Source organism: Apodemus sylvaticus, chromosome 16, assembly GCF_947179515.1.
Source record: "Apodemus sylvaticus chromosome 16, mApoSyl1.1, whole genome shotgun sequence".
Classification (NCBI taxonomy): Eukaryota; Metazoa; Chordata; class Mammalia; order Rodentia; family Muridae; genus Apodemus; species Apodemus sylvaticus.
This window is the reverse complement of record NC_067487.1, coordinates 35,387,300-35,401,725: the sequence shown is the minus strand read 5'-3', so window position 1 is coordinate 35,401,725 and position 14,426 is coordinate 35,387,300. Positions and strand designations below refer to the sequence as shown.

Here is a 14,426-nt window from a genome sequence, read left to right as displayed (position 1 = left end):
TGTTACAGTAGTAATGGGGGTTGTCTATGCACCCTGTAAGTGCTGTTTGTTTGCTATGGCATGGGCTCCTTCTGTCGCCCTAGTTGGCCTGGACTCCTTCTGTCCCCCTAGTTGGCCTGGAACACACTGAAGGGCTGGCTGTCCTCAACCTTGCTGCAGTACTCTAGACGTAGACTGCCAAGTGCTGGATTACAGCCATGCGGCACCATGCCCGGCTTTACAATCCTGGAAGGACTCTCGAAATGCATACATATATATTTATAATTTATGTAAATAAACATAGAAATGATGCAAAGAATAGCAAAAATAAAATAAAAGTCTGTGTGTGGTGGTGCATGCTTGTAGCCAGCCCCCATGAGGCTGAGTGAAACTTTGGGGCCTGCGGGAACTAGAGTGATAGCCCGTCTCAGGAGACAAAGAAAAATAGCCACTGAGATAGCTCAGCAGGTAAAGATCTCAACAGCAATGCCTGATAATGTGAGTTTGATCCTCATGGATAGAAAAGAATCAGTTCCCAAAAACTGCCCTTTGACCTCCACACACATGCAGTGGTACCAATGTATGCACAAACTTTGTTCTCTCTCTCTCTCTCTCTCTCTCTCTCTCTCTCTCTCTCTCTCTCTCTCTCTCTCTCTCTCTCCTGCCCCTCTCACACACACAAAAATAAAATCTTTAACAAGAGCCTGTTTATATTTAAGTATACAATATTTTACCATGATAGATCTGTATATAAAACCACAATCTACTAATTTCTCTAGGAATCAGGAAGGAGCCTTAAAAAAATTTTGAGCATCCTATAAAACCTGTCACTTTTGTAAAACCCACCATCCAAGCTAAAGATAATAAGATCAGTAATATTTCTAGACAAACAGTCAGGTAATAGAGAAAGCAAAATAAACAATTTTGAAGTCAGAATAAAGATAATATTGGTAGGAAACAGTGAGCTATAGTACACAGCTACATATATAGTAATATTTCTAATATATATTAATAAAGCAGTTAACATTTTGTTGTCCTATATTCTTGACTAAATGCTATTTAGGTCATCATCAAAAGCACATTTCAAACCACAGGAATAAGAAAATAGCCGAGTCAATAATGTGACTGCCGTCCTCGGGTCCAGCCCTAGCTACTGTATTTCCTTACTGCTATTAACCCCAATTGGTGTTCATATGGGTCGTATGTGTGTCGTGGTGAACATGTGCACGTCCCCGTACTATGTTTACTAGCTGCTTCTTTCCTTCTACCATGTGGGTCACAGGGATTGAAATCAGGCTTTCAGGCACAGCAGCAAGCACATTTACCAGGGGTCACAGTTTGAATGAAAACTGCCCCACTAGGCCCAAGGGAGTAGCACAGCTAGGAGGCGTGGCCTTGATGGAGTAGGTGTGGCACTGTTGGAGACAGTTATCACTTGGGGTAGCTTTGAGTCTCGGATGCTCAGGGTCTGTGTGGTACTCCTTTCCTGCTCTCTGCCGATCCAGATCCAGAACTCTCAGCTGCCTCTCCAGCACCGTGTCTGCCAGCATGCTGCCATGATTTCCACCAAGACAACTGAACCTCTGAACCGTAAACCAGCCACAACTAAATGTTTTCCTTTAAAGAGTTGCCATGGTCGTAGTATCTCTTCACAGCAATAGAAACCCTAATGATAACACTTACTGAGCCATCTTTTTACAGGGTAATTTTAAAACACTAAATAAATTCATTTTTTAAAAGAATAATCAAGTCACCACTGCAATTTAAGTATAAAATTAACATTTAAATTATATTCAAATGTTGTTTGGGAAATCATCACATACTCAGGATTCAATAATAATCTACCAATAAACAAAAGATTGTAATCCTACACTATAGACAGGCATTTCTACAGGTTCATCATAGGGCAATCTGAAAACACACTATGTCAACTGAATCTAATAATTCACCTAGAGCAATTAAAATAGATTATAGCCAATTTTCCTCATCCCTGTGTTATGATCTAGGAATGCTGAATAAGCATATAAATGGGCTCCTAAAAGTCTCTGGCCATACTTTCAACCAATCAACACATACCTTTATTTGATCTATGTCTATGTTAAAGGCCACCTTGTTTAATTTATATTGTGGATTCATTAACACTGGATTCATAGTCAATGGCAATTTAGCTTGTACCTAAATATAGCTTGACTAACTCACACATTGTCTTTATAATACATACCACAGTGTTGTGCTAGAGAACACCAGACAGCACCATAGCCCTTTCTACATTATGTTAGGGAGTCATTTTAAATAGCAAAATCATCAACAAAATGCAAGCCAGGAACATGGTACAAAACAGAGGATATTTAAGAACCCTGATTACAGTCCAAGTTCTAAAACAGGAAATAAAAGATAGTGTTGTCTTGTTCAGATTCAAATTGTGGCTGTTCTTTGTCAACATGCATTCACATATAGCCGTGAAGGAGAGTATGGATCTAGGGCTATAGAAAGTTTAAGCAAATAGGTGAGTTCACAAATACAGAACTCAAAATTACAATATGAATTATATTATACTAAACAAATTCCATGCAAGACCACCATGTTGGAAGAAGGCTCTATCTAGACAAGTGATGAGAGAGGAAGGTGTGACACTGAGTGAGAGTGGGTGTGTAAACGCGTGGGAGGGGAAGGGCCGGAGGGGAAAGGGGCCAATGGGCTTGGGCTCCAACTGCAGCCATCTGAGGGAGGCCTGATGACACTGTCCTACGCAGACCCTCCCAAGCAATGCACACAGCTGTGAGAAGCAGCAGTACTGCTCCCTTTAACATACTAACTTTTAGGAGAAATTATTACATGACAACTGAAACTACTTGTCAATAAATATGCTGACCAGATAGGATAGAGTGCTGTAACCCCACACTCAGAAAGCTAGGCAGGCCCAGCATGGAGAAGGAGAAGAAGAGGAGGAGGAGGAAAAGGAGGTAGAGGAGGAAGAAGAGGAGGAGAGGGAGGAGGAGAGGGAGGAGGGGAAGGGAAGGAAGAGGGGATGGTGAGTGAAGCAAGAGGAGGAAGAAAGGCGTGTACAAGGGGTGGAAGGGAGAGGGAATGGGGAGGGAGTGCAGAGGGATGGAGCAGAGGAGAAAGGAGAGGGAGAAGGTGAGAGAATGAGTGAGGAGGGAGAACAGGAGAGAAAAGGAGCGCTGAACTCAGAGCACTGACCCCCGCCCACACTTACCTTGGTGTTGGCCATGTCGACGATATACTGGTCTCCCTTTATACACTCCATGACTTCAAACCCATCTCTGTCAATGACCTTGGCCTGGGAGCTTCCAGACACCACAAGGATCATGTCCCCTGTATTACTGTACTGTAACGACTTGATCTGGTGGCTACGCAAAAGAAAAAACAAAATAGTCTAATGAAATGGAGCATTTTTGCTTTTTTTTTTTTAATGCTTTTGCTATATTTAGCATAGTCAGGAAAAAATGTTAAACAAGTATAAAATTAGTAATTCCAAAAAGCACAAAATGATCCTCCCAGGTCCCACAGTAATTTATGAAAACCTTCTAAAACTTACACTTTCAATCCAACCAACTCTTGAATATTCTGGCTCTTTTCCAATAAACTTATCTGCATAATTTTTTAAAGCTGTATCTTATTTGTTAACCTCAACATTTAAAAAAGAAAAAAGGAATGAGGGCATCTTGCTTGCTGCCAGGCCTGAGGCCCTGAGTCCACCCTAGGACCCACACTGATAAAAGAACAGCAGACTAGAAGAAGTTTGTCCTCTGACCTCTATGCATGCACACACGTGCGCGCACACACACAAGCAAATGTAATAAAAAGTTAAAAAACAAAAAAAAGCAATGTCCTGAGAAGAGACAACCACAGGAAGGTTAGACACTGACAAATGACACAAACAAGAGTCCCCAAGGTCAACTGACCCTGCCCCTATTGAGTATAAGCAACTCCCGGAACCTAATTTTTTGCTTACGTTGTGAGTCCTGTCTTCTTTGTACTGGGTGTTAGAAGTATTTTTACTTTTTTGTATTTTTTGTAATTTGTATCTAGTTATTTAATGTGTGCGTGTGTGTGTGTGTGTGTCTGTGTGTGTGTGTGTCTGTGTGTGTGTGTGTGTGTGTGTGTGTGTGTGTGTGTGTGTGTAGAGGACCATATTGGAGTTGGGAAACAACTTTCAGAAGCAGCTCCATCCTTCAAGTACAGGTTCTAGGATTCACAGCAAGGTTGTCAGGGTGGCTCTGCATTTACCACAGAGCATTCCAGTCGGCCCTTATGACACTTGTAAACTTGTATGCCTTTATTTGGTTTTCCCTCTCATTCATTCATGCTTTCTCTAAGACCAGGCTGGCTTCAGGCTCACAGAGATCCACCTGTCTCTGCCACCCAAGTGCTGGGATTAAAGGTGTGTGCCACCTCAGTTTCTTTCTGTTCTTTCCTTTTCCTTTGTTTCTTCCTTTCTTCCCCTGGCCCACTGGGGGCCTAACACTGATGGAGAAATTAATATCACAACTACAGCCGCAGCTCTTCATCCAGTGATCCCCAGCCACGCCCTTTCGGAGAAGGTCTGGATCTCAACCCGAGATGTTCAAAGACAGAGGACACTGCTGTGTGTGCCCACAGAGTCTTTACAGTTCCCTTTTTACCACTCACTCAGTCTCCCAACTTCTATTATAGTCAGCAATAATATTAAAGAGTTTCTGGTCAAATTACATCACATTTCTACACCCTCATAAGACTGTGACAGATCAAATGTTAGCAATCAATCAGGAACTGAGAAAATTAGAGTCTATTTAGACCAATTGGGTTTTTAATATATAAACAAAACACAGCAGATCTTTGATAATTAGACAGCTGAGACTGTTCAACAAAAGGCCTTTAGGTGAGCCTGTGAGAACTCGCTAGCATGTAAAACAGATCTCTGTTACTAGCACTCCCAGTGGGAAGTGCTAATTTCCTTCAATCAAGCCTAAGAGATCTGGCCCTATGCATTATCACTGTTTGCTGGTGATTAATTTTTGTTTTCAAAGGGAAGCTAAAAAATCTTACAAACAGCAAAATGTAAGGAGAGGGAGGAGAGCAGGCAACAGTTCCATCTCACCAGAGCCACCCTAGCAAGCACTGTTTACATTCAGAGGGAGACCTAAATTTTCAGCAACCCACATGGGTATCGCTTGGCTTTGCAGCTAGAAAGGAAAACGTTACCATTTTCGTGTGCGCTCTGTAGTCCACTTTGACAATGCTCACATGAAAATGTTCAGTTCCAACCTCATCATTCCTGTCCCATTTTGCTCTTAATTCTGCTAGCCACAGAGTTAAAAAGACGGGATTAGGAGTCATTAGACACAGTACTAAAGAGAATGAAAGGCTTGTTCAAGGAGTAGTACATCTGCTCCTCAAATTCCTGCCTATACAACTAAGATTCTGATCAAAGAGAGGCCAGAGAAAGCCAATCTGACAGTAGAGTCGTGAGGAAGTGAATGTTCTCAGGGAGTGACCCTGACACCAGAGGATGGCTTAGTAGCATTGCACAATTCCTCCTGTGAAGTTATTCACGGGGCAAAGCGGGAGACTCCGAGAGTGAGGGAGTGGGAAGGTGAAGACTGAGGATCCTCTTAAGTACCTTTTGCTTGGCTAGCAAAACAAGCTGGGACATGCAAGACAGATAAACACAGCTGTCTGGGGCTGTCACTCGGGGCTCATGAGCCAAGGTGCCCGGCTATAGTGAGAAGTGCACCGGAATGTGAGTCAGAAGTCTAGAGATCCAAACCCTCGCTCTGCTAACTCTCTGTATGGTGATGAGCAAGCCTGCTGCTTTCGGTCTTATTTTATAGAAAACCCACGCACAGGACTAGACAGAGATGGTCCTGGGCCACACCATGCGCATGCTACATGGGTAATTCTGCTGAATCCCAGCTTCCTCTGTTGGAGGAGAGGAATAATACTTAACTTACAAGATTAAGATAAAGGTTGTAAAAACAATATTACACAGTGGGGCTGGAGAGATGGTTCAGAGCTTAAAAGCACTTTCTGATCTTGCAGAAGACCTGCGTTCACGACTCAGCATCTACATGGCTCCTTACAAACACCCGTAATGCCAATTCCAAGGGATCCAATGCCCTCTCTGGCCTCTGCAAGCATTGCATGCATGTGGTACACATGTAGACAACACATCTAACTATAATAATAATCAAACCAACAGTGCCAACTAACCCAGATGCCTGGGAGCTCCCAGAGACTGAGCCACTAACCAAAGAGCATACATCCACGGACTGGTCAGAAGCCCCCGGCACATATGTAGCAGAAGATTGCCTTGTCTGGCCTCAGTGGGAGATGCGCCTAATCCTCTTGAGACTTGATGCCCCAGAGAAGCACCCTCTCAGAGGCGAGGGGGAAGCAGGATGGGGTGAAGAACTCTGGAAAGTGGGACTGGGGGACAGCAACATTTGGAATGTAAATAAATAAAATAATAATCAAATAAGTAAATGTTGAGAATAAAACTTAACTTATAGACTGAGACAAGGGTTAAAAAATATTATACAGGGGAACTGGAGAAATGGCTCAGAGGTTAAGAGCACTTGTTTACTCTTAAAGAAGGCTTGGTTCCCAGCAACTACATCCACAGCCCACAACCCTCCGTTGCAGTTCCAGGGGATCTGGTACCCTCACTGGTCTCAAACATACACTTGATATGCAAGCAAGTACCTACATGCTAAAATAACATTTATTCAAAATTAAACAATAGCTGGGCGGTGGTGGTGCACACCTGTAATCCCAGCACTCTGGGAGGCAGAGACAGGTGAATTTCTGAATTCGAGGCCAGCCTGGTCTACAGAGTGAGTTCCAGGACAGCCAGGGCTATACAGAGAAACACTGTCTTGAAAAAACCAAATCCAAAAAAATCAAAAACAAAACAAAACAAAATTAAACAATAATAATAATATTATGCCTAAAGGTACCTGCTAGACCTTGAAACAAATAGTTACTAGTATTACTTCTTAATTTCCACAGAGGACAGGAAACATAAAGAATACTTTCCATAGCACGAGAGGTTCTACTGCTCTGCTGTCTAAATATCAAGTACAGATCAGTAGACTACTTACCCTGTGGGTATGCTCAAGAGAAGATAGAGAACAGAAGACAGAATAACCCAGAGATACTGGGTTAGAGTGAGAGGCACTATGTGACTCATACAAGCTTCATATAGATTCAGATACAACAGTCACTGCCTTAAGCCAGTGATATTTCAGGACAACAAACATTGAGAATCTATATCTTGGTATTATCCTCAGTTAATAAACTTCATTTCAGAAATTTTAATGTCACTTTTCCATAAATAAAATAGTACTCAAGCTTCTAGTAGACAAATCTGGACAATTTAAAGACTAAAAAGAATGTCTACAACTAACAACAAATAAGTACTGAGAGTACAGAAGTCAAAGAAAAAGAAAACTAGATGTACCAATACTGTAGTTACTTTTCCATCGCTGTGACAAAACGCCATGATCAAGGCAACTTATTTAAAAAAAAAAAAAGTTTAACTGAACTGGTGGTTGCAGAGGGTCAGAGTCCATGTCAGCGACGGTGATGAGAGCTTCAGTTCTTTACAAGCACAGGAATATTCTGTGAACATGTTTCTGTTTTGATCTCAGGGTGGGATATGGGGCTGCTTTAGATTGTCCACAACAGTGCTCTATGATTTGTCTCGTGCTTTGGCAGGGGCGTGATTTTGCCAGGTGAAGAGAGTTTACGTTTGTGATTCTGGGGCCAAAGCCCTGGGTGGCTGTTGCTCCCCCTGTTGCTGCTGTTTGTCAAGTGGTCATGAGCAAAGAGAGAAGAAGAAACTGGATATCCTGATGATGAAGATTGGACTTGCCCCAAGGACCTCAATGCCCTTAATCAGAAAGTAGTAGACTAAGGAGATCTACGCTCTGCTTTCCCTCTAACAGTTTTCTCCTACCTAGAGTTGGGGGTTGGAAGGGATTGGGGTGAGGAGGAGGATGGCAGATATAAAAACCCTATAAAGTAGCCTAAAGTCCACCAACAACCACCAATATATAAGCTTCAATGAGATCAGTAATCCACGTAGCCAACCAATGGGTAATAAGTCCATCAAGTGAAGGAACTGTTATGTATTACATAGTACCAAAGTATTTCTCCACAAAGGTCCTGCTAAGTAAGGTATAAATTAAAAAAAAAATTCACTTCACAGTGAAGTGATTCCTTCATTAGAATCAGCAATATCAATTCAATGTAGGAATCTATCAGTACATGGCGATCAGTGTGAAGCAGAAGCAAGTCTTTAGTCTTCTCTGACAATACTGGGGAGGATACAAAGGAGTAAAATGATACCATAAAGAGCAGCATGTAAGACGCCCATATACAGTCAGAAATAGAAAAGGCTGCTACTACAAGCATCCTGTCCTGCTAACTGACCACGCAGGACAAAGCAGCATGGACCACTGCTTGCATAAAGCCTGTGTACCATAAACAAAAACACATCATAAGCCAACTATGGTGGCACGTGCCTTCAATCTCAGCACTCAGGAAGCAAAGGCAGGGGCATTTCTGTGAGTTCAAGACCAACCTGATCTATACTGTGAGGTCAAAGACAGCCAGGACTACATGGAAAAACCCTGTCTCAAAAAGACAACCACATGATCCACCTGTATTTACTGTAATATTTTAAAGTAAAGCAAGGAAAGAACTAGTTCTAAATAGATGTATTTAAAACAAACAAACAAATGATAGAAAATGCCTTTAAAACAGAGGTCAAGGACCAGGACCTCTCCTGGGGTCAGAGGGGAGAGCTTCCAGCGGCCAAGCTGGAAGGTCTGTGCTAGTTCCCCAGGACCCTTATGGTGGAAGGAGAGAAACAGCTCCTGCAAGTTGTCCTTGTTCTTCACATGTATACACTGCATGTGTTCACATGTGGCACATGCATCTATACACATAACACATGTACATACACATGGAAATAATATATGTATATAGAGATTGTATAATGTATAAAATATGTAATTTTTATGTGTGTCACATATGTTTGTGACATACGTGTCAATGAAGCTAAGGAAAAGAAATGTATGGTTTATTTTCATTTCATAATAATAATAATAATATAATTTATTTAAGTTAAATATTATTCCTCATAGACTGACTCCAAAGGACAACAGCATTACCTCCAAATATAAAAACCAAAGCTAACCATGGAGCTGATAAGTAAAAACATACCATTCACAAGGTTGAAGAGATCGAAATGCCTTGAAAGAAGCATCCATTCCAGCAAAATCCCAAAATTTCACATCGTAATCATATCCTCCAGTGACCAAACGGGCACCCGAGGGGTCCAAACCCAGAGCAGAAACCTGTTCAAAACAAACAAATGCAAGCTCACAGAGGAAAGAGTTACTCTGGCCGTCCCCAGTACCACTGTCAGAAAGGCACAGCAGTGGTTGCTACTTCTGCAGGGGAGTGGTGAATAACACCCTGCAGATTACGTCACTGTATTGTATTATTTATCTTGAAATAAAGAAGACATATTGTTATCTATGTGTGTATGGTGCTGCTGTTTGTGGTGTATGTGTATGTGTATGTATGTGTTGGAGAAAAGCAAATTCCTGGAATTTACTGGCCAGCCACACTAGCCAAATGGATGGGCTACAGGTTTAGTAAACATGCACCCACACATGTGAACCAGTACACACACACACACATGAAAACTTTATATAAGTCAGTTGGGTTTGGTGGCAAATGTCTTTAATCCCAGTACTCGGGAGGCACAGACTAGTGGAACTCTGAGTCCCTGGATGGTCAGAGCTACAAAGTCTGTAAAACAGAACACAGAACTCAGTAGGGACAAAATAATCTGCACCAGTTAGAGAATGTGTCCTTCCATAAGCTAAATTTGACCCTCAAGCCCTGGGCTTCCAAGAGTTAAAAAAGACAGAAAGTTTAACTAACTTTTCTGTGTATTTTAATCACAGATACATCAGTGTAATTCAACAGATACTTGCTGTAAGCATATTATTGAAGAAATAATTATTTTCTTAATTTAATTGTCATAAAATACAGAAACAGGTATCAAACTATTCAAAATGATGGTCTAGAGTATTTTGACAAAGAAATAAATTAATTTAAGCTTTCTGTTTTATCTTTCTACCCCCCAGGGCCATGATTTCTTTCTTTTCCTTATTTTCTTAAGATTAAAATTATAACATTTCTCCCTTCCCTTTCCTCCCTCCAAACCTCTCCTATCTTGCTTCCTACTCTCCTTCAGACCCATGGTCTCTTTCTTCACTAATTGCTATTGCATTCATATTTGTTTCTTTCAACCCAGTCTGAGACCAGGCTCTAGCAACTTTGACTTCAGCTTTCTCCCCAACACTTTAAAGGACTTTGGTCATTTTCTCAGTCTTGCACTTCAGATGCGAATCTAGAATTCAGCAATTTATTTGACCTGGCACCATACTCACTGTGTAAATGCTTGAATACTTGACAGGTTTTCTTATGACTATAGCTAAGTATTTTAAATACTGTTTTAATTTAAATTGGTTACAAAATCACGCCAAGGAAAATTTAATAAAGAATTTTTTAACTCAAAATAAATCATTTATCTTATATTTTTCCTTCAAAGTTTAAAAGAAACCACTACAAAATTTCTACTTTTAAATAGTTCAGTCTTTTTGTTAGATGGTCAAAACATCCATTTTAACTATCACTGTGAGCAATTCATGGAAGAAATATGTAAAAATAGATATGCGTAGAGGGAGGTGCATGAGCATGATATACTTAGGGACAGTGGAAAAGCAAGCAAATCCCACAAAAGCATAAAGGGGAGGCATAAAGTTCAGAGTGGAAAGTGAAGCACAAGTTTGCACACACAGAAAAGTCACAGAGCTAGAAGAGTTGGTCCTGTGTAGTTTTCAAAGAAAATAAAATGCAAAAAAGAAAGGATTCCTAATATTGGGATAGAAGAAGAATTCACCGGGGCCCCACTAGGGCTGGAGGGATGGGCCTGCAGCTGGCACGCTGGCTAGAGCATCAGACAGGCATGAGCTACTGAGTAGGGGAGGGGGCTGAACCCAGGCCACTGAAGCATCCCCCAACCCCAAGGGATTGTTTGTATGTTTGCTTGTTTGTTTCGAGACAGGGTTTCTCTGTGTAGCCCTGGCTGTCCTGGAACTCACTTGCAGACCAGGCTGGCCTTGAACTCAGAAATCCGCCTGCCTCTGCCTCCCAAGTGCTGGGATTAAAGGTGTGTGCCACCAGTACCTGGTGCCCCATTTTTAAGCAATGTTAATAAGAAGAAAATAACAACAACAGTTCTCAAATATTTGGGTGAACATCCCTACTTCTAAAAATCTGTCAAGACCATTTAGTCTCAAAATCTATAGAAAACCACAAAGTACATTTTAATGTAACATTTATGTACACTGATACTAAACACTAGAAATAAGAATTGTCATTTTATTTAAAATGACATTAAACTGATCATACTTAACAGAGATGTGTATGACACCAGTCTTTAAAAGTGAAAAGTGTCTGTGGCATGAGTGACACTATTTTAAGATTCCTGTCTATTAATTTCCACACTTCTGGATCTACCTCCATTGAATGTTGTCTTCTTGACAGGAATAAAGTTGAAGGCAATGGCAAGTTTCCCAAGCCATTAAACACAGAACTGCATTTGAGTGTCACCTTATAATGTTCCTGTATCCCAAGGAAAGAGATTCCTAAATCCAACAATAACACTGACAGTAAGTGGTCCCCACAAAAATGAAAGGCGCCGCTATTTTGATTGACTGTGAAAGTCATCTTTCAGCAAGGCGGTGGTGGCGCACACCTGTAATCCTAGCACTTGGGAGGCAGAGGCAGGCGGATTTCTGAATTCAAGGCCAGCCTGGTCTACAGAGTGAGTTCCAGGACAGCCAAGGCTACACAGAGAAACCCTGTCTTGAGAAAAAAAAGAAAAGAAAGTCATCTTTCTAGTTTCATGATATCTATAGCGTGTGTGTGTGTGTGTGTGTGTGTGTGTGTGTGTGTGTGTATTATACCTTAACAGCTGACTGGTCCAGGAAAGCTCTGTTAATAAAAAAGGAACAAAAACATTTTAAACTTACTGTTTTAGTGCCGTGCTTCAGTGTTATCTCATGCGAGTCAGGAATCCTTTGGACAGGGTTCTGAAACAAGAAGGTCCCATTACAACAATGAGTAAGATAATACATGTGAGGACCCCCACAGACACTACAGGGAAGACACTTCTGTGTGTGTCCCTGGGCACAAGGGCTTTCCGAGACAAGCATTCTACCACTGAGCTACTCCCCAGTCCCTCAGTCTCTTTCCTTTGGAAGTTTGAAAAGACTGTTATTACATTTGTTTAGTGTGTGTGTGTGTGTGTGTGTGTGTGTTGGGAGTAAGTGCCTTTACCTACTGAGCTACAGTAGCTACCTACTGGCTTCCACAGGCTCCAACATGCATGTGGTACATAGACATTCACCAAGGCACACATACATACATACATACATACATACACACACACACACACACACACACACACACACACACACACACACAATAATAAATACATCTTGCTTTTAAAGGAAAATATAAGTGGGGATATCTTTCTTCTGTGTGTCTGGACACATAATTCCTCTAGTTCTGCTTATAAGTGATTTAGCATTCTCTTTTGTTAGTTTTTTTCTGGAATTCACTCTGTAAACCAGGTTGGCCTCCAGTCAGAGATCAACCTGCCTCTATCTCTCCAGTGCTGGGGTGAAATATATGCAGCACCACCACTGCCACTGGGCAGATTTTTTTTTTTTAAGAGAAGTCTCAAACTACACTAGAATGCCTAGACACAGAAATCCTCCTGCTTCAGCCTCCTGAGTGCTTGAGTTTACAGGTACTTTAACTTAATAACTTGACTTTAAACAAACTGTGTAGACCCCACTGTCCTGGGACTCACTTTATAGACTAGACTGGCCTAGAAGTCACAGATCCACCTGTCTCTGTACCCCAAATGTTGGGACCAAAGGCATGAGCCACTGCTCCTGGCTCCAAGAAATTCTTAAGGTTACATGAAATTATTTCTTATTGTTATTATGTTAAACAATAAACAAATAGCTACTGATAATGTCTGAGAAAATAAGGATTTGTTTTTCCTTTAAGTTATAAATAACAGAAATAAAAACTTAAAAGCTTCTACCCCGGATCAGTGAGACAGCTCCGAGGGTAAAATACCTGTCACCAAGCCTCACTACCTGAGCTCTATCCCTGGGTCTCACAGGGTGAAAGACAGACTTCCACACGCTGTCCCCTGGCATCCGCACATAGAACATGGCATAAGCCTGCCCACACACAAATAAAATGTAATTTAAAGAGTGTACGTTTACAATAAAGGTCGGTGAGACAGCTTCATGGGCAGAGGTACTGGATGGGTCTCCAGGACCACACATGAAGGAAAGAAAACGGACTCCCAAATGCCCTCCAGTCTCCCCAAGCACACCACAGTATGTACACACACACACACACACACACACACACACACACACTGGGGGCAGGGTGGAGAGGTAAATGTAAAAGAAAAAATTAATGAAGTTTATATCAAAAAAAAAGTCTTGAATAAAATTGAAAACTGTCTCTTAATTGGGGCTGGACAGAGAGCTCAGCAGTTAAGAGCACTCACTGCTCTTCCAGAAAAAACAAGTTCAATTCCCAGCACTCGCATGGTAGCTCGCAACCATCTGTAAATCTAGTTCGAGGAGATCAATGCCTTCTAGACTCCACAGGGAGCAGGCATATATGTGGTGCAGACCTATGTGCAGCTAAAACACTGATTCCTGTAAGAATTAAATTTAAAAATCTACATATTTTTAAGTATAATATTTTAATGTGTAAATAAATATACCTCAGAATTTTGTGGGAATAATTTTCAAAATCTCTAGTATAAAACTCAAAGAGAATACAGCAGAGAGCTGGAGAGATGGCTCAGCAGTTTAGAGTAGTGACTGCTCTTTCCAGAGGTCCTAAGTTCAATTCCAAGCAACCATATGGTGGCTATAACCATCTGTAATAGAATCTGGTGCCCTCTTCTGGTGTGTCTGAAGACAGCAACAGTGTACTCACATATATAAATTAATAATTCTTTAAAAAGAACCAGCAGACATTAAAAAGCAAGAATAAATTATAAATTCTAACTGACATTTAAGATCACCATAACAATCATGTTTGCTGATAAATTTAAAACATTTTTTTCTATAAAATACTACTCTCAGATAAATAATAAAATAGAAAAATAATTTATATCAAAGTCTGGCTGTATCTTACTAAAACATGGTCATTTCTTTCTGCTCTCTGCAGACACGTGTATACATGTCTACATTTAATACATAGAGAGTACAGACAGAGACCTCCATGTGGAGTGTTAAGTCAGTCCTTATTTTAATAAG

The 14,426-nt window shown here is 41.1% G+C and overlaps 1 protein-coding gene across 1 annotated transcript in view; it reads right to left on the bottom strand.

Moving 5' to 3' along the window:
- Wdr70 (WD repeat domain 70) overlaps positions 1 to 14,426 on the bottom strand; it is a 232,460-nt gene that overhangs the window by 177,712 nt on the left and 40,322 nt on the right. Inside the window, exons 6-8 of the mRNA XM_052159690.1 lie at positions 12,099 to 12,158; positions 9,211 to 9,344; positions 3,197 to 3,350 (exon numbers count right to left, since the gene is read on the bottom strand). Coding sequence (XP_052015650.1) covers positions 3,197 to 3,350; positions 9,211 to 9,344; positions 12,099 to 12,158 — 348 coding nt within the window. The remainder of the gene's footprint in view (positions 1 to 3,196; positions 3,351 to 9,210; positions 9,345 to 12,098; positions 12,159 to 14,426) is intronic.